This window comes from Odocoileus virginianus, chromosome 28 (genome assembly GCF_023699985.2).
Source record: "Odocoileus virginianus isolate 20LAN1187 ecotype Illinois chromosome 28, Ovbor_1.2, whole genome shotgun sequence".
Classification (NCBI taxonomy): Eukaryota; Metazoa; Chordata; class Mammalia; order Artiodactyla; family Cervidae; genus Odocoileus; species Odocoileus virginianus.
The window spans coordinates 39,317,755-39,337,208 of NC_069701.1; the positions used below are offsets into that span (position 1 = coordinate 39,317,755).

The 19,454-nt window shown below is 52.7% G+C and overlaps 1 protein-coding gene and 1 pseudogene across 1 annotated transcript; both read right to left on the bottom strand.

The window, feature by feature from the left end:
• Positions 1-878: 878 nt before the first annotated feature.
• Positions 879-2,326, bottom strand: LOC110129396 (small ribosomal subunit protein eS26-like; annotated as a pseudogene).
• A 3,446-nt stretch (positions 2,327-5,772) lies between these two features.
• Positions 5,773-15,661, bottom strand: UNC93B1 (unc-93 homolog B1, TLR signaling regulator). Its single transcript, XM_070457739.1, has 11 exons — positions 15,500-15,661; positions 15,203-15,344; positions 14,489-14,642; positions 11,915-12,076; positions 11,566-11,698; positions 11,129-11,222; positions 10,472-10,596; positions 9,823-10,005; positions 8,718-8,991; positions 7,471-7,589; positions 5,773-6,534 (listed from the first exon to the last, which is right to left on the bottom strand). Exons 1-11 carry the CDS (start codon positions 15,593-15,595, stop codon positions 6,199-6,201), a joined length of 1,818 nt encoding a protein of 605 aa, XP_070313840.1. The 5' UTR covers positions 15,596-15,661; the 3' UTR covers positions 5,773-6,198.
• Between the last annotated feature and the right edge of the window lie 3,793 nt (positions 15,662-19,454).

A 19,454-nucleotide genomic window follows, 5' to 3' on the forward strand; every position in this document is an offset into this window, starting at 1 on the left:
CACAACACCCAGCCTCATCAGATCTTAACATTTGCCATGTGTTTATGACTTTGTGAGCGGCAGCGTCTTCTACTATCATAGAACATTACATAGAGTTGGTGGCTCAGATGGTAAAGAATCTGCCTGCAATGCAGGGGACACAGGTTCGAGATCCGGTCTGGGAAGATCCCACATGCTGTGGAGCAGCTAAACCCACAAGCCGCAACTGCTGAAGCCTAGAGTATGCCTAGAGCCATGCTCTGCAGCAAGAGAAGCCACCGAAATAAGGAGCCTGAACACCACAACTAACAGTAGCCCCTGCTTGCCACAGCTGAAGAAAGCCTTCTCACAGCAGTGAAGACCTAGTGCAGCCTAAATAAATATTTTTAAGAGTAATTCAATTTTTATTTGCTGATGATATGATTCTACACATAAACAAATTCCAAAGATGGTGAATTCCCTGGTGGTCCAGTGATTAGGGCTCCACTCTCTCACTGCCAAGAGCCTGGGTTTGATCCCTGGTCAGGGAACTAAAATCCTGCAACCCACGTGGTGAGGTTAAGAAAAAAAATCCCATAGAACACACACACACATACTACTAGAGCTAATAAACACATTTGGCAAAGTTATAGGATATAAAATCAATGCTCAAAAATCAGCTGTGTTTCTATATGCTGGCAGTGACCAATCTGAGAAGGAAATTTAGAAAACAATTCTATTTACAATATCATCCAAAAGAATAAAATACCTAGGAATAAATTTAACCAAGGAAGGGGAAATTTTTTTACGCTGAACTGCAAAATACTGCAGGAAGAAATTAAAGAATATATAAATAAGTGGAAAGATATCCCATGTTCATGGATTGGAAAACTTAAGATTTTTAAAATATAATTTTGACTTCACCTTTTTCCAGAGGGCAGTTTTTCTTTGGTCATTAGGGACTTAGCTCCCCACTTGGTCTTTGGCAAAGGTCATGGGGCAGCACCCCCCGTTCTAAATTGGGCTGGGGGTGTTCAGTCTTTCCAGGCTTCGCGGGAATGGTTCCTGACTACCTTGCTATGAATGGTACAACTCACACAGTATTGTGGTTTCACATACACCTTGGGAGACATGTAGGCATTGAAGACATTTGCGTCAGAAATGTCCCTGACGGCCGCAATCTCTGTTATGTTTTGATGAACTTATGTTTTGATGAACTTCTTAATGGCCTTGTCCTTGAGCGCACACCGGGCACAGCTGACTCCGTGGGTGGGCTGCACGTGGCCACCGCCCTTTTTGGCCTGACTGTTGTTCCTTCTTTTTCCTTGGTCACCTTGGAAGTGAAGGCCTGAGAGATGAAAAACTGAATAATATTTAATATGGCAATGCTCCTCAAAATGATCTATGATACAATGTAATCTCTATCAAAACTCTAATGTTTTGTAGAAATGGAAAAGCCAATCTTCATATGTAATTGTAAGTCCAATCCTCATCTTTTAAATAGCAAAAAATGTATATAGAAAGAAAAACAAAGTTAGAGGACTTACATTACATTTCCTGATGTGTGAACTTATTACAAACTATAGCAATTAAAGACATTTTGATTATTGCTTAAGGACTGACAGATAGACCAATAACATAGCATTAAGAGTCTAGAAACAAACCCAAATATCTATGACCAGTTGATTTCCAACAAGGATGCCAAGATCGTCCAGTATGAAAAGAAAGAAGGAAGAGTACTGGAGTGGGTAGCATTCCTTCTTTCAGGGAATCTTCCCCATCCCGGGATCAAGCCCGGGTCTCCTTCATTGCAGGCAGATTCTTTACCAATTGAGCCACTAGGGAAACTATGGAAAGAATAGTCTCTTCAATAAATGGTGTTGGGACACCAGACTAACCACACGCCAAAGAAGTTGATTACCTACTTAATTCCATATTCAAAAATTAACTCAGTATGTATCAACAACCTAGTATAGAAGCTAAAACAATAAAACTCTTAGAAAACATAGGAGTGAATCTTCATAACCTTGGATTTCACAATGGATTCTTAAATATGACACCAAAAGCATGAACAACAAAAGAACAAATAGATAAACTGGGATTTACAAAAATTGAAAACTTTTGTGCATCAAAGGACATTATTAAGAAAGTAAAAGACAACCTACAGAATGTGAGAAAATATTTGCAATATAATCTGATAAGGGTTATATATCTAGAATATATAAAGAAGTCTCACAACTCAGCCACAAGAAGTAAAAATTCCAATTTAAATATGCGCAAAGTACCTGAATAGCAAAGTACCTATCTCCAAAGAAGATATACAAATGATCAAAAAGCACATGAAAAGATGACCAGTCTCACGGATCATTATAGAATTTCAAATCAAAAACACAATAAGGTACCACTTCATACCCACTAGGGTAGCTATAATGAAATAACAACTACAAAAAACCATAAAAACAGAAAATAACAAGTCTTGGCAAGGGTGTGTAGACTTAGAATTTCCATACACCGCTGGTGAGACTGTCAAATGATGCCTCAGGTTTAGAAATGAGTTTGGCAGTTACTCAAAAAGTTTAGCATAGGTACCACATGACCAAGCAATTCCAGTCTTAGGTGTACACTTTCCCAAATTGAAAACAGGTGTTCAAACAAATATTTGTTCATGAATGTTCATGGAAGCATTATTCACAACAGCCAAAATGTAGAGACAACCCAAATGTCCATCGGTGGATGAATGGATAAACCAATATGGTGTATCCATACAATGGAATATTATTCCACCTTAGAAAGGAATGAAGCTTTGCTGTGAACCTAAAACCACTCTAAAATATAGTCTATTTTTTAAAAAATGAAGGACCTATACATGTGCTACAATATGGATGAAACTTGAAAACATTAGATTAAGTGGAAAAAAAAAACAGACATCAAAGGGAACATGTTGAATGATTTGTTTTACATGAAATGTCTAGAAGAGGCAAATCCATATTGAGAAGATTGTTAAAATCTTACACTGTAGAGTCTTGGAATCATATAATTTTTAAAATTACCCAAGGGCAGATTGACACAGAATCACAGAAGCCAAGACCATGATGCTGAGTCTGACTTTCCACTTTGGACTCCAGACGGCCACCCGGTCCCCTTACCCAGAGGTGACAGAGACATCAATATTATACTTTACAACCAGACCTGGAGCTGCCAAGGGATGGAGCATCCACATCTGATGGCTTAATTAGGCGTCCCTGTAAGAGCTGGCCGGCTGGGGCTTGCTGCTGTGACAGTTATCCTGCTTGTTCTGGGTGTGTATGTGTGTGTGTGTGTTGCTTGTTATGGCTGTGGCCTGTTCCGTGTGTCTGTCTGTGGGTCTTGTCCAAGTGCCAGGAGCAGTAGGAGGGGGGTGTGAAGTCTCCTGATGGTGAGCCTACCCACCTGCAAGGCCTGTCATTGGAAGTCATGCTCTCACCCAGGGGGCTGCTCCGCGTGCCTGGGCTCATCCCTGGAAATGACTTTGAACTGTGGCCAGCTGTAGATCCATTGTCTTCCCCTCCCCTCGCTTGCCTGGCATGCCCAGGCACCCACACATTTCCAAATGATGCCCTGCACTGCTTATGGCTCAAGCATCTGGTTGCCCAGCTCTGTCTGGCTGGAACCCTGCCAGAAGGAGGTCATCACATCTGCCATCAGAGAATATTGCCTTCCATGCCAGATACTGCTGGGGAACGGGGAGGACAGGGTGCCAGCCCCCCCCGCATGACCCAGTCTGGGTCTGCTTGTCATTGAAAGTCTGTGTATGAGGCAGGCAGTTTTCAGCCCCTCCATCTGTCTGAGTCTAGAGATCACCTGCTGGGGAGGCTGTGGAGAGGAGTGGGCCTCGCTGCCCTCCTATATGGCAGGATCCTCGAATCTGCCAAAAACAACTTGGTGACTAGTTTATGCTGGTTCAGAGCAGGGCCTGGGGCATCACAGACCATAGGTTTAATCTCCGTCCCCAGGCTGGGGCCAGAAAAGATGCTGCAGTTCTCTGGACAAGGCAGGAGGGGGGCCCAGGGTCCAACGAGGGACTCCCTGTGGGTAACTCCGTGCCAGCCCTCTGCTAACACAGAGCTGCCCAAGCGTTCCCTGGTCCTAAACCCTCAGTGTCTCAGTAATTTTTTCACAGTGCTCCTAAGCCAAAAGAAATATCTAACTGTTCTATTTGTGAATTATTTTAGGTCCAATCAATAAATAAGTATGATCTAATAACTTAATAGTCACTTAGAAAATATATTGAATAATACACACCAATAGAAAGAAAGAAAAAATGGCATTTTTATTTCCTTCGCTAATAACCACCGGGCTTCACTGGTAGCTCAGTGGTAAAGAATTCACCTACAATGTAGGAGACACATGCAGGAGACTCAGTTTCGATTCCTGGATTGAGAGGATCCCCTGGAGAAAGAAATGGCAACCCACTCCAGTATTCTTGCCTTCACAACCCCATGAACAAAGGAGCCTGGTGGGCTACAGTCCATGGGGTCACAGAAGGGTCGGATATGACATAATAACTCGACAACAATAACCACTGTGACTTACAAACTGGCTGTGTTCACCAGTCAGCTTCTCAAACCTGGAATCAGATGGGACACCCCCGGTCTCCTTTCTTGCTCCATGGTCATGTCCATTTTTTTATCCCGAAACCACAGGAAACCCACCTTCTCAAAGATGTGACATGAAAGGATTTGTGGTGTCATCTAATGCTGAACCTGTGAATTTGCTCAGAGCGGGGAGATGTCCACATTTTAGACAATTTAAAATATCCTCTGTGCCCTTGTGAGTTTCCTACAAGCTCTGAGGACCTTGGTGCCACCACAGATACTGTTTACAGAGGAGGAAAGTGGCTCAGATGGGCTGACCCCCTATCTGAGTTCAAGAGTCTGGCTCCAGGGCCCTCTGAGGCTGCTGGAACCAAACTCAAGTGAGGTCTGCAGGAGGCAAAGGAGAGAGGGCCACAGTGGGTGGAAGAAGCTAGGAGACCGATGCTGAAGTGGGTGTGGACAAGGGTCTGGGAGTCAGCCAGGGGTGGATGTGGTGTGAGGAGGAATGCTTTGGCTCCAGCATTGCTGGTACGGATCTGCTGGGGTGCAGCTGGGCTCCAGGACCCTCCTGTGGTCCCCTTGCCTCCCCTCACAGTGGGATCTCAGTCCCCTCTCCCCACAGTGGTGGGTGACCTCGGGGGATAGGGGTCTGCCCCCTCCCACCAGCATCTGCATCCCTCATGGACATCACAGAGTAGGTTGTCACCCCGGAAGAACCAGCAGCCAAGTTTAGCTGGGCTCAGACATCAGTGCCCCAGGCCCATACTGGACACGGGGTGACCCTCACATGGCTCAGAAATGGACTTGGCCCCAAAAGGAGTCCCTTGGGGAGCTGTGGGCAGAAGCGGCCCAAGGGGTAAAGAAAAGATGGGGATGGGGCAGGAGGGCTGGGGATGTTAGAGCAGGGGGCAGCGGGACCTGGGCTGCAGGATTCCATCCCCTCCTCTAGACCATGGGGGGGGGGGGGGGGCGGGCTGGCTGTCCCATCACACTCCCCTGAGGTCCCTACTGACGACCCCCAGGCGCCTCTTTGTCCTGAGTGGGTGGGGTGGAACTGGCAAAAGCCAGCGGGGGTGGGGAGGGGCGGTACCTCCAGGAGCGGACGGCCTGGTGAGCGGGGCTTAGGGGACCCTCCCTCCCCAACCTCAGCTCAAGGCAGGCGACCCCAGGGCCCCAGTCGGCTAGGTCACCCGGCCACACACGCCGGGCCATCTCTGCTCACCCACGACACGCTTCCCAATCAGGAAAATACAAAAATCTCTTTATTGTCCATTTTCTTAAAGTCGTACATCTTGGCGGACCGTGGGATAGAATGTGCAAAGCAGGCCCAGACCTGGAGCCGGGAGCTGGGGCGGGACGGCGGGGTCCCTGCCCCGGGGTTGGGGCCGGGAAGGGGGTCGTGGAGAGAGGACCCCTAAGGTCAGAGGAGGATTTCCGCTGTGCGGTCTCTTGAACCCTGGGCCTGGCGGAGGGGTCTCGAGGACCCAGCCCGCCTTGGAAGAGGCTGCGGGGAGGATCCCAAGCTCCAGGTGGCCAGGCTCTGGGAGGGGCGTTCCTGAACCCGGGGCGGGGCGCGCAGAGGGTCCTTCATGAAATTGGCGCGCGGAATCAGAGGGGCCCCGACCTGAGACGCGTTAAACCTAGGCCGGAGATCACGCTTGGTCCCTCACTGCTCCTCTGGCCCATCGCCTCCCTGCGCCTGTTCGTAGGGGCAGGGCCGGCGGTAGAGACCGGCTGGCTCCGGGCCGGGTCGTAGCCCCGCGGGCGGCGCCTCCTCCTCCGCGCAGTCCCCCCGGCCGCCGCCTCCGCAGCCGCCGCGCTCGCCCTCCGCGTCGCTCTCGTCCGAGTTGTCCTCCTCCAGGTAGCGGTAGCCGCGCACCTTGTGCTGGGGCCGCGGGATGCGGGGCTGGCGCGGGACCACGCCCCGCCGCAGCTTCTGCTCCATCCACAGGTACGAGGCGGCGGACGCCACCAGCGTCACCAGCAGCACCGTCAGCTTAGCCTGGGCAAACGGGGAGAATGCAGGGGACCCGCGGGCCACCGGCCGCGGCCCTCCCGGCCCAGCCCCTCGCCCGGATAGGCACGCTCAGTCCCTCCTCCAGGGGTCCAGCCAAGCTTCTTGGGTACTGTCCTGCCGGCAAGGCCCGAACCCCAGCCCTGTCCTTTATGGCCACCCTACTTCTCAGGGCCTCGGTTTCCCTTACTGTAATGATAATCCTTTTGCCTCCCGGGGTAGACGTGAAGGGAGGTTTGGCCCGCCTTAACAGGGCTTAAATTACTCTCTCCCTTACATCTGAGGACCGTAAGTGACACTTGTTACAGGGTTTGACTGTAACAGGCAGTCAGAAATAATTTTACATCATAAGGCAGTACATTCACACATATTCACAGGCATACTCCCTGCTATTCCCTATGCTATTTCATTTAAAAAAAAAAAAAAAAGTTCACCAGGGACTTCCCTGATAGTCCAGTGGCTAAGACTCTGTGCTTCCAATGCGAGAGGCCCAGGTTCAATCCCTGGCCAAAGAACTAGATTCCACATGCTCCACCTAAGATCCTGTGTGCTGCGACTAAGACCCAGTGCAGTCAAATAAATAAAAAAATTTTTTCATTGTTTTTAAAGTTGGCCAGGACCCTTGAGGGTCAAGAAGGGAGACAGACTTTCAGCATCCAGCTCGGAGCCCAACATCTAGTTAACAGGTGGCCAAACAGCCCACAAGGCAGCTGGGACATGCCCACAAGGCTAGAGGGCAAACCATGAACCCTTTCAGACACGGGTAAACTGAGGCTGGCAGGAGATGAAGCAGTAAGTAACAAGCCAGTGGGCTTTGCCCAGGGTCTGGCTCTCGGACAGAGAATGCCTTTCAGGGTCTGTGAGGCCAGGGTGGGCACTCAAAAGTACCTGTTGTCTAGGGAGTCAAGTAGGGAGGGTCCTCACCTTCATGGGCAGGCTTGAGCCCAAGTAGACGGTGAAGATGGCCACAGCCTGCCACCAGTGATAGATGGTGAAGATGAAGTCTTGCCTCTCCTTGTCCTCATACAGGATTCCCAGGAGTGCTGCAGACAGGGCAGGGCAGAGAGGGGAGAGGAGCCAGGTGGGGCCCAGAGCTGCGGTTCTCCCTCTGGGGACCCCCCCATGCCCTGCGCTGGTCCCAGCCCTTGGCAAGAGCCCTTAGAAAGCTGTTGTAAACCGGTCCTGGCTTGCCCCCTAGTGGTTCGTTGTTGTTCGGTCACTCGGTCGTCTCCCACTCCGCGATCCCGTGGGCTGCAGCACTCCAGGCTTCCCTGTCCTTCACCATCTACCGGAATTTGCTGAAGCTGATGTCCATTGAGTCAGTGATGCTAACTAACCATTTCATCCTCTGTTGACCCTTTCTCCTTTTGCCTTCAATCTTTCCCAGCATCAGGGACTTTTCCAGTGAGCCCCCTAATGGACACACCCTGGTTATTATTCTGGGATGCAACGGACCTGTTCTGGGGAAGAGACCTTGGTATGTTTCCAGTGTTCTGAAAACTATGCCAAGGTGGACCCTGCCCCCTAGTATGAAATAAGGCCTCCCCAGTGTTTTTTTTTACATGATTCCTAACAGGTGTCCAATACTTTGGCCACCTGATGTGAAGAACTGACTCATTGAAAAAGACCCTGATGCTGGGAAAGATTGAAGGCGGGAGGAAAAGGGGACGACAGAGGATGAGATGGTTCGATGGCATCACTGACTCGATGGACATGAGTTTGAGTAAACTCCGGGAGTTGGTGATGGACAAGGAAGCCTAGCGTGCTGCAGTTCATGGGGTCGCAAAGAGTTGGACACGACTGAGCGACTGAACTGAACTGAACTGAAGGGGTGTCCACAGAGCCCCATACTCAGCTCACGGAACCACACAATGTCACCCTGGATCCCATGCCTGCCCTGGGAGTCGACAGGATGTTCATGCAGGTGACTCCATACCTGCTTTGAGGGTGTCCACAGCCCCCATCTGTCCCTGCAGTGTCCACGGGACTTCCCCCCACCAACAGTGTGCATAGGGATCCCACCTGCACCCACCAGGGCACAGTCCTCATGACAGCCCTCCAGAGCGTCCATCGACCCTACGTCTGTCCCTGGGATGTCTGTGCTCCCCACAACTGACCCAAGGAGCCACTGGATCCCCTGTCCAGCTACCCAGGGCCACGGCTGTACTCACTGCTGATCCCAGTCTTGTTGAGGGCACTGCCCACACCCCAGAGCACGGCTACTGCGTAGAGGATCCAGATGTGCTGCAGGGTCCGGGGCTTGGGGGCCCAGAAGAAGAGGCTGAGAGTGAGCAGCAGGTGCAGTCCAGCCCCAGCCACCAGGGGCACCGGCCGTGGCAGCCACAGCCCCAGCAGGCCCAGGGCCGAGGAGGCCGAGGCGCCCAGGCTATAAGCCACGAGGAGGTACGCCAGGCGTTCCAGCCCCACCGAGCACACGCCGTAGCCCTAAGGGGGACGGGGGTGAGGTTGGTGGTCAGCTGGCCCAGGCTCTTTCACTCAGGTCAGGCCACACCCTGCCCTCTCAACGGCCACCACAGGGCCAACTTCCTCCAAAGCTTGTGGGGAGTTTCCTTAGGGATAGACCACGAGGGAATGCTTGGACAGTGGCCCCAGACACCAAGGTTGGAACCCGTATGGAACCAAACACTTTCTGGGCCCGATTCTGTCTCAACTGGAAGTGAGTCATTAGACACTTCCCAGATGAGGAAGCAGGCTGGGAGAGGTGAAAGTAACTTTCCCAAGGTACACGGGGATTGGGGGAGAGAGGCAAAAGGAGAGGGAGAGGATATCTGGGCCTATGATTGTCCCTCGGTGTCTTCGGGGGGTTGGCTCCAGGACTCTCTGCGGATGCCCTCTGTGGATGCTCAGGTCTCTTCTATAACATGCGGTAGTACTGTGGGCCCTGTGGATCTGCACAGGTGGAGGGCTGACTGTATTTGTATTACACATACTTATAAATTCGAAATTTGAAAAGACCCTGATGCTGGGAAAGATTGAAGGCAGGAGGAGAAGGGTACAACAGAGAATGAGATGGTTGGATGGCATCACCGACTCAATGGACATGAGTTTGGGTAAACTCCCAGAGTTGGCGATGGACCGGGAGGCCTGGCGTGCTACATACAGTCCGTGGGGGTCACAGAGTCGGACACCACCGAGCCACTGAACTGAACTGACTGATCAATTCGAAACTTATTTGAAACTTATTCGAAACTTGTTTTTCCAAAGTTCAAATGTCGTGGACTTTATCTGGCTTTACCCTCTGCAGGCTGCACTTACCAGCGCGAGACCAGTGCAGGCAAAGAGCACCTCGAAGCCGCTGTAGATGAAAAAGGGCACGAGGTGGCGCAGGCGGAAGTCGCGCACGTGCTTGAAGGGCAGCTGGAAGATGTTGCCCCAGCCCACGCTGCGCAAGTCGATCTCCTCCGTGGGCCGGTATGCGGCTCCGCACAGGCCCAGCACCTGCGGGCCAGGTGGTGAGGGAGGGGGCGGGCAGCCGGGAGTCCTGGCTCCGCCCCTTGAACTCGGCCCCGCCCTCTCAGCCCCAGCCCCACCCCCGGCAAATCCCAGGACTGGCCTCCCGGCCCCGCCCCCAGGTTGAAGCCACACCTCGGACCCACACCTCGGACCCTCGCCCCGTCCCCCCATTCCCCTCAACCCCGGTTCCGCCCTGTGTCATAACCAGTCCTCCAGGACCCTGTCTCCAGCTCGACCCTGGATCTGGCCTGGACCTTCTCTCACTGGCCTCCAGTATTCCAACTCCTCTCTCAGTCCACAGGCATCGGCCACGCCTCCGAGCCTCAAGCCCAGCGTTAGGCTCAGGTCCCCTCCGAGGATTCAGCCCTGACTCCGGACTCAGACGAAGCCGCCTCGCTCCCCGTCAGGAGCCCCAGACCCGACCCCGCCACACCCCCACCCCGGGCCGCACCAGCAGCATGGCCAGGAAGGCCACCGCCATGAGCACGCTCTCCACCACAATGAGGTTTCGGCTCCGCGGTAGCGTTCGCAGAACCGTCTTGTTGAAGCCGAGAAGGATGCCCTGGCTGTTAGTGCCTGAGAAACGGGAGGGTGGGGGGCATCGTGAGGCAGGGAGCAGGGCACACTGGCAACTCAGCCATAACGAAACGGGACCAAGCAGACGGGTGCGGGGAGTGTTAGCGGGGGTGGCGGAGGACCCGTGCCTGCAAAGGCAGGGCTCCTTTGGAAAGCACTTTGGAGGTGAGGGCCAAGGAGGCTGAAAGTACCTCTCCCCAGGTTGCCAGCCCACCGCCCACCTCCATACATCTATCTCCCTGCCTTGAGGGTGTACTTGATCCTGAGAGGTTCCACAGGCAGCCTCAGCCCAGACGGCACCTCCTCTAGGCGGCCTTCCCTGATGCACCCTACCCTGAGCCCAGGCTGAGTCAGACGTCCTAAGGACAAGGCCCTTTGCTTTTCCTGATCTCCAGAGCTGTGACAGCAGGCTCTCAGCTCTGGATCCTGTGAGTGAGGGCATCCTTTCCGCCCTTAAGGGCCCAGTGTCTGCCAGGTGACTCAGTGGGGGAGGCGAGCAGACCTTAGGGAACCCACCCCCCTGAGCACTAACCGCAATTCTGCACATTGTATAGCGTGTGGTTCAGGTCATACAGGTAGTGGTTCAGGAAGTAGATCATGGGCAGCTGGGCACAGGCGAAACTCAGCTGTGGGCAGAGGGTGGTGTGGGTCAAGTGTGGGGCGTGGAACCAGGCGGAGAGCACATGCACCATCTGGGAGGGGTCTGGGCACAGCCTTGGGAGGACAGGGACCCTCCCACCTCTGGGGGGCAGTCCGGTGGTGGGGGGTGCCCATTGCAGGAGGACTTCCTCCTGGTCAGCACCATGGACAGTGAGGTAATGAGGTCTCTGTCACTAGAGGTAAGCAAGCAAGGGTTGGCCTAAGAAAGGGCAGTGGACTAGAGGGCTGGAAAGACTGTGGGATGGGCTGCACTATGTGATTCTGGGCCTGGAATAGCCTGCCCCCAGGGTCCCCAGGTATGGCACTCACGTGGAAGAAGCTGTAGAAGATGGCTTGGAAGACCAGGAGGTAAGGTGCATGGGAGCCCCGTGGTGGGCGCTGCTGGGGGCCCTGCTCATCCTGCTCCTTGTAGTGGGAGTACTCATAGTATTTCTGGGCCATCCTGGACCACAAAGGAGAGAAGGCTTTCCCCAACTCTATGTCAGCCAGATGCCTTACTTTCTGTACCCAAGCATATGTGCTACCCGGCCTGTGTCCCACCTATGGGGAAGCTGAGGCCCAGAGGGCAAATAAGGCTGGCCTAAGGTCCACCAGCTGAAGTGGGCAGTACAGCTCTGTTGGGTTCCCAGTCTTCCACCCTGCTGCCCACCAGACTCACCTGGTGATGTAGTTGCCCATGGAGGCCCAAAGGGGCACAATGGCCATGCCCAGGGCCACGGCTGAGGGCACAAGCGTGTAGTAGCGCTCCCAGTAGTTGGTGGAGACAAAGAGGGCATAGATGCCCACAGCCAGGAACATCATCCACTTGGTGCCAAAAAACCTGCAGGTGGTAGGAAGGATGCTGGCACCACGGGCCACCTAGGCAGCTGCGGCCCCAGACCACAGGGGCCACAACTCTGGGTCCCAGCTCCTGAGGCTGGGTGAGGTGGGGAGAGACCCCTGGCCTTGGAATCGAGGGACCTGAACTAGAGTCTCAGAGATACGGACTTGCTGGTGGCCTCGGGTGAGCCACTGTAACCACACAGATGTAATGTGCATCGTGCCCCAGCTGCGAGCTTCTCATGGCCACCGCAGGGATAGAGGAGATAAAGCGAGGAGAAGGTGTCAGGAGACAGTGGCCTGTGGACACAAGGCCCCTCCTCTACCCACGAAAAGTGACTGCAGGACCCAAAGCGAATGTCTAAGGAACTTGTCCCAGGAAACTGGGTGGAGGAAAACTGAGGACCACGGAGAGAGCCCTAGCGCCACGTCCCCTCTGCACTTTGCCCTTTCAGTCCAGCATGGTCAGTTGGGAAATTTCCTCTTCACTGGCTCCTAGAACAACAGCCTCACTGGCTCTTGGAAAGTGTCACACTGTGTTAGGAAGGGGTTGACAAATGACAGGATAAGGGCCCATTCAGAGCGTGGAGGCTGATCAGGTTAGAAACCACCCCTCTGATCTTGGGATTAGCTTCGTTCTGGTTTTTGTTTGTCTGTTTTGAGTATTTGTGCTCATTATTTCCTTTCTTTGAGTTTCCAGCAAGCTCAAAGTTCAGTGACTCTGGTTTTCTGATACAATTGCTATCTTTTCTACAATAGGGTCCTGGTTCTTTTTTATTTTATTTTATTTTATTGGAGTATACTTGCTTGTGAAGAGATTAAGAAGAGGTAGCAAGAATACACAGAACTATACAAAAAAGGTCTTAATGACCTAGATAGCCATGATCATGTGGTCACGCACCTTGGATCAAAATAGTCAATCCTAAAGGAAGTCAACCCTGAGTATTCATTGAAAGGACTGATGCTGAAGCTCTAGTACTTTGGCGACCTGATGTGAAAAAGTCGACTCATTAGAAAAGACCCTGATGCTGGGAAAGATTGAGGGCAAGAGGAGAAGGGGGTGGGCAACAGAGGATGAGATGGTTGGATGGCATCGCCGACCCAATGGACATGAGTTTGAGTAAGCTCCAGGAGTTGGTGATGGACAGGGAAGCCTAGCATGCTGCAGTCCACAGGGTCACAAAGAATCGGACAAGACTGAGAGACTGAACTGAACTGAACTGCCATCTAATAAACAGACATTCAGCCTCCCCTGATCTATTTGGGGAAGGGCACCGAAACTGCACTGTACATTTTGAAACTGCAAAAAGTAAAACTACTAACACTCATTGCTGGTGAGGCTGTGGTTTTTAAAATGACACAGTCAGTGCTCAGGCAGGTGGTACAGTCCTTTGGAAAGTCCACCTGGGAGTATGGGGGTAGGGAAAGCGTGGGGGTTCCAAGTCACTCTGCCTGGGTTCAGGCTTTCCAGTCTGCACTTCTGCCTGTGGGAATCGGTTCAATCTCTTGGCCTCCCTGTGTCTAAGATTAGAGCATCCACCTTGGATTGTAGGGAATGCGATACACTTATAAAGTGCCCAGCACAAAGGAAATGAGGTTGCTGTGAATAACAGTGATAGGTTTCAAGAGCCATAAAGCCTTTTATATGCCTCTGACCTAGTCAGGGCAGGTCTGAAAATTTATCCTAGGAGGTTTTCTTCCTTCCTTCCTTTCTTTCTTTCTCAGCCTCTCTCTCTCCCTCACCCCCTCTCTCTCTTTAATTTTAAGACAAGGAAACAGCCCAGAAGCTTGGGAGTGGGGTGGGGTTGCTCCTGTTTTGGAAAGACAGGGGAAGAGATCCAGTATACGCACTGATCTCTGGGTCCCATCTGAACACAGACCTACCACCTGGTGGTTAGGTTCTTGTGGAGGGCCCGGCGATGGCCCCGGATGCCAGTAAGGCTCAGGTCTGGAGTAGACACCCCCAGGGCACCAGCCCAACCATGCCCTTTGCAGTGAGCAATGCCCCTCAACACTGCCACCGCTGATGGGTCCTGGAGTGTGTCCCTGGGCTTTGCTGGCTGATCAGATTCTTTCCAGAAACGCCACAGCCCTGACCTCATAAGCTCATTGTGGCTCCAGGCCACAAAGCAGGGCACGAGAATGATGCCATGTGGGGTACAGGCAAGCTGAAGGAAGGAGCCAGAGCGAATTTCTCTTGCTTGAAACCCACGGTGTCCCAGGTCAAAGCTCTTGTTTCTTCCCCAAACCTGGGTTTCACCCCTTCTCTCTCACCCCTCCAAGTCAGCAAGGCCTCTCCCCAGCCCCCAGGAACACCAGGGCAGCTGGAGACCCTGATGTCCAATAGTCCTTGTACCCCTTCAAGGTCGGAGTGCGGGCAGCCCAGCCCCGGCAGGGACGGTGGCCGGCGCACCTGATGAGCACCGGCGTGTAGAGCAGGGCCGCGATGGGCGTCACGTTGATGCCCATCAGCATCTTGCTGTCGATGTCGGGCAGCCCCATGTTGCCGTACTTCACCTCGCGGTAGGTCTCGTCATAATGCAGGATCAGCTGCATCTGCAAGAGGCCTGGGGGGCAGGGAGCGGGCATGGAGGGGGCCGCCTGGCTCTGGGGCAACCCAGCAGAGGCCGGAATGCAAAGCCCAGCAGGGAGCTCCAGGCACCAAAGGGATCCCTAACTGCAGCACCCAGGAGAACAGCCGGGAGGCCCAGGTCCCACCGGGCAGTGGCAACGACGGGGACTGGAATCTAGACTCCCCCCTCCCCTGCCGAAAGTCTCTCTGCCAGACTTTCGGACCCCAGAGCCCCCATGCCCCCAACCCCGAGGATGGCAGCAGATCCGCCCAGGGCCCCCTGAGCCGCCCACAGACTCTCGAGGGCCGAGGCTGGCCCCCACCCCGGGATGCCCCCACTGAGGGAGCGCCGCAGCTGCATCTGCGAGGGCGCAGACGGAGAAGTGAAAGAGGAAGGAAGGCCGAGGTTTCTCTTTCCCTGAGAAACAGATCCGCAGATGGAGCCGGAGGAGGATGGGGGAGCCTTGGGTCCCCGCGCGGAGCCCGTGGGCAGTGCCTCCTCGCCGGGCCCGGGGCCCAGCCCGCCCCCAGCGGGGCGCGCCGCCGGCCACCTACCCAGGTAGACGCCGTAGGTGAGCATGCCGCCCGCGCTGGCCGCCAGCACGTTCTTGAGCACGCCGAGCCGCTTGCGGCGGTAGTAGCGGCGCTCCTCCTCCTCCTCGTTGTAGTTGGGGTACGCGCCCACCAGCTCGTCCAGCTGCGGGGCACCACTGCCGCTCGCAAAGGCACATCCCGGCCGCTCCCGCGTCCAGCCCCGCTGCCCCCGCCCCCCGGGGCCGCATCCCACTCCCGCCGGGGAGACCCAGGCCCTCCCGGTGCCCGCGCCCCGACGCCATCCGCCTCCCCGCTCACCGGGGCCTCGGGCCCGTCGGGGACTCCGAGCCGGTCCTCAGCGCCCTGCGGCCCCGCGGCCCCCGCCACCGGGTAGAGCGGCGGCTCCGCCTCCATGGCCCGACCCGCGGGAGGACTCGCCCGGGAGTCCAGGCAGGGGGCCGGCACTTCCTCCGGGCGCCGGGACTGGCCGCGCCCCGCCCCCGGGCCACCTCCTCCGCTAGGGGAGGCCCTGCGCGGCCGAGGGCGTGCCTGGCGTGTGTGTGTGTGTGTGTGTGTGTGTGTGTGTGTGTGTGCGTGTCCGTGTCTGTTTCTAGGTCTCTGTGTCTGCGTGTCTCTGCGTGTAGGGGAGCACCCGTGTGTCCCTCAGTGGTCTCAGGGATGGGAGGTGCTAGTTCGAATCCCCACTCTGCCACTTCCCTCTGTTGTGACTCTGGAGATTAACTCCACTTCTCTGTGCCTCAGCTTCCTCACCTGTAAACCAGGGATTGAAAAGCAGAGACATCACTGCCGACAAAGGGCTGTCTAGTCAAAGCTACGGCTTTTCCAGTAGTCCTGTATGGATGTGAGAGTTGGACTATAAAAAAGGCTGCTGAGCAGGGAAGAATTGATGCTTTTGAACTGTGGTGTTGGAGAAGACTCCTGAGAGTCCCTTGGACTGCAAGGTGATCAAACCAGTCCATCCTAAAGGAAATCAGTCCTGAATAGTCATTGGAAGGACTGGTGCTGAAGCTGAAGCCCCAATACTTTGGCCACCTGATGTGAAGAACTGACTCATTGGAAAAGACCCTGATGCTGGTAAAGATTGAAGGCAGGAGGAGTAGGGGATGACAGAGGATGAGATGGTTGCATGGCATCACTGACTCAATGGACATGAGTTTGAGCAAGTTCCGGGAGTTGGTGAAAGACGAGGAAGGCTGGCGTGCTGCAATCCATGTGGTTGCAAAGCAGTCGGGGACTGCTGGACTGCAGTGGGGCGACCACCCCCAGCACCACACTGCGGCAGGGTTCAGAGCCTCCTGCCCCCTTCTGACTGGACACTGGGTCCGGGGTTTCAGTGAGAGCCCAGGAAATTTCTCCTCTGCTGGAGGTGACACTCCACAGCTCTGGGTATCTGTCTGGTTAGAAACACCTGGGAAACTTTTTAAAGTATTGATTCCAGGATAGTCTCTTCAACAGATGGTGCTGGGAAAACAGGATAACTACATGCTCAAAATGAAATTGGACCTCTCTCTGAAGGTACTCACAGAAATTAACTTGAAATGGATCAAAGACACTTTGTTGTTCAGTCACTCAGTCACATCTGACTCTTTGCTTCCCTGTCCATCACCATCTCCCAGAGTTTGTTCAAACTCTTGAACCGTTGAGTCGATGATGCCATCCAACCATCTCATCCTTTGCCACCCTCTTCTCCTCTTGCTTTTAATCTTGCCCAGGATCAGGGTCTTTTCCAATGAGCTGATTCTTCACATCAGGTGACCGAAGTATTGGAGTTTCAGCTTCAGCTCAGTCCTTCCAATGAAAATTCAGGGTTAATTTCCTTTAGGATGGACTGGTTTGATTTCCTTGCTGTCCAAGGGACTCTCAAGAGTCTTCTCCAGCACCACAGTTCAAAGACATCAATTCTTTGGCTCTCAGCCTTGTTTATTGTCCAGCTCTCACATCCATACACGACTACTGGAAAAACCATAGCTCTGACTATATGGGTGTTTGTAGGCAAAGACACATAATACCTAATAAAACTCCTAGAAGAAAATGTAGTAGCTCCTGAGAATCATGTACACACTTCTATATTCAAAATAGATAACCAACAAGGACCTACTGCATAGTACATGGAACTCTATTTAATGTTATATGCCAGCCTGGATGGGAGTGAGGTTGGGGGAGAAAAGATACTGTGTAAGTATGGCTAAGTTGCTTACTTGTTCACCAGAAACTACCACAACATTGTTAATCGGCTATATCCCCAATACAAAACAAAAAGTTTAAAGCTTGGAAAAAAAAAAAACCAGTAGCTTCTCAATATGGGTCTTGCAATAACATCTCAGTTATGACATCAAAAGCACAAATAACAAAAGAAAAAAAATCAATAGGTAGGACTATATCAACTTAAAAGTTTCTATACCTGATGCAAAGAACTGACTCATTAGAAAAGACCCTGATGCTGGGAAAGATTGAAGGCAGGAGGAGAAGGGGACAACAGAGGATGAGATGGTTGGATGGCATCACCAACCCAATGAACAGGAGTTTGAGTAAGCTCCGGGAGTTGGTGATGGACAGGGAAGGCTGGTGTGCTGCAGTCCATGGGGTTGCAAAGAGTCGGACATGACTGAATGACTGAACTGAACACTGCAAAAGAAACAATTAAAATAAAAAGGCACTCTTAGGACTACCTTGGTGATCCAGTGGTTAAGAATCCTCCTGCCAAAAAAAAAAGAATCCTCCTGCCAACGCAGGGGACACAGTCTTGATCCCTGGTCCAGGAAGACTCCACGTGCTGAGGGGGCAGCTAAGCCTGAGCGCCAGCACTGCTGAAATCTGTGCCTGCGCGCTCTGGAGCCCGTGCTCCGAGATGAGAGAAGCCACGACAGGAGAGGCCTTCCCTGGAAGCTCAGCTGGTAGAGAGTCCGCCCGTCATGCGGGAGACCCGCGTTCCATCCCTGGTCGGGAAGATCCTCTGGAGAAGGGAAAGGCTACCCATTCCAGTATTCTGGCCTGGAAAATTCCACGGACTGTGTAGTCCATGGGGTCGCAAAGACTCAGACACGACTGAGCGACTTTCACTTTCACCACAAGGTGAGGCCTGTGAGAGTAACTCCCACCCACTGCAACTAGAGAAAGCCCAGGCACAGCCCAAGGACCCAGCGCAGCCATAAAAATAAATTAATGATAAAAAGGCAGCCTATGGCATGTGGGGGAATTATTTCAAGGCTTGCATCTGATAAGGGGTTCATATCCAAAATTCATAAAGAACTCATACAACTCAATAACAGCAACAACAAAAACCGCTTTAAAACTGGGTAGGGGAGACTTCCCTGGCAGTCCAGTGGTTAAGACTCCGTGCTTCGGATGCAGAGGGTGCAGGTCCAATCCCTGTTCGGGGAACTAAGATCCCATATGCCTTGAGGCGAAAAAAAAAAAAAAAGAGAACAGGAGCTAAATGTGCTTTTTTTTTTTTTTCTGAAGAAGACATACAAATGGCCAACAGCACACAAAAGTGCTCCATAGACGAGTATCACCTGCCACATCAGTAAATAAAGGATGTTGCTGCCCTCAATCACTGCGGCGGCCCCGGACTCTGCTCCCCGAGGAGACTCAGGATGGAGAAAACGATGCTGGCCCTAGACAGTTCAGGTGTGAATCAAAGGAATGATTTCACTAAGCCTAGATTCTTGCTTCCCATACCTAGAAAAGCACTAAATTCATTAACTTTGGCATGTCTGATTTTCTTTCATTGTTGTAACAGTAATATTTTGATGTTCCCACTACGTGGTTTTTGTCGCATAACCTCCTATATATCCTAGCTCCTACCTGACCTCTTCAGAGCATTTCCTCAGAGCTTATTTGAGAGGCTGCCTCCCAGACTTAAGTCCTTAGCAGGTCTGTTGAATAAAACATGCTTCAACTTTGAGGTTGTACATTTTTCATCAACTGCAGAGCATCACCAATCATTAGGGAAATGCAAATCAAAACCACAAGCTAAGATATCACCTCACACGTGTAAGAACGGCTATCATCCAGAGATGACCGGTGCTGGAGAGGATGTGGAGAAGAGAGAACATCTGTACCCTGTTCGTGGGAATGTAAACGGGCCCAGCCATTGTGGAGAACAGTCTGGAGATTCCACAAAAAATTAAAAACAGAACCACCGTATGATCCAACAATCCCACTTCTGGCTACTTATCCAAAGAAAACGAAAACAGAACATCAGGGAGATACCTGTGTTCCCATGTGACTGCAGTTTTATTCAGAACAG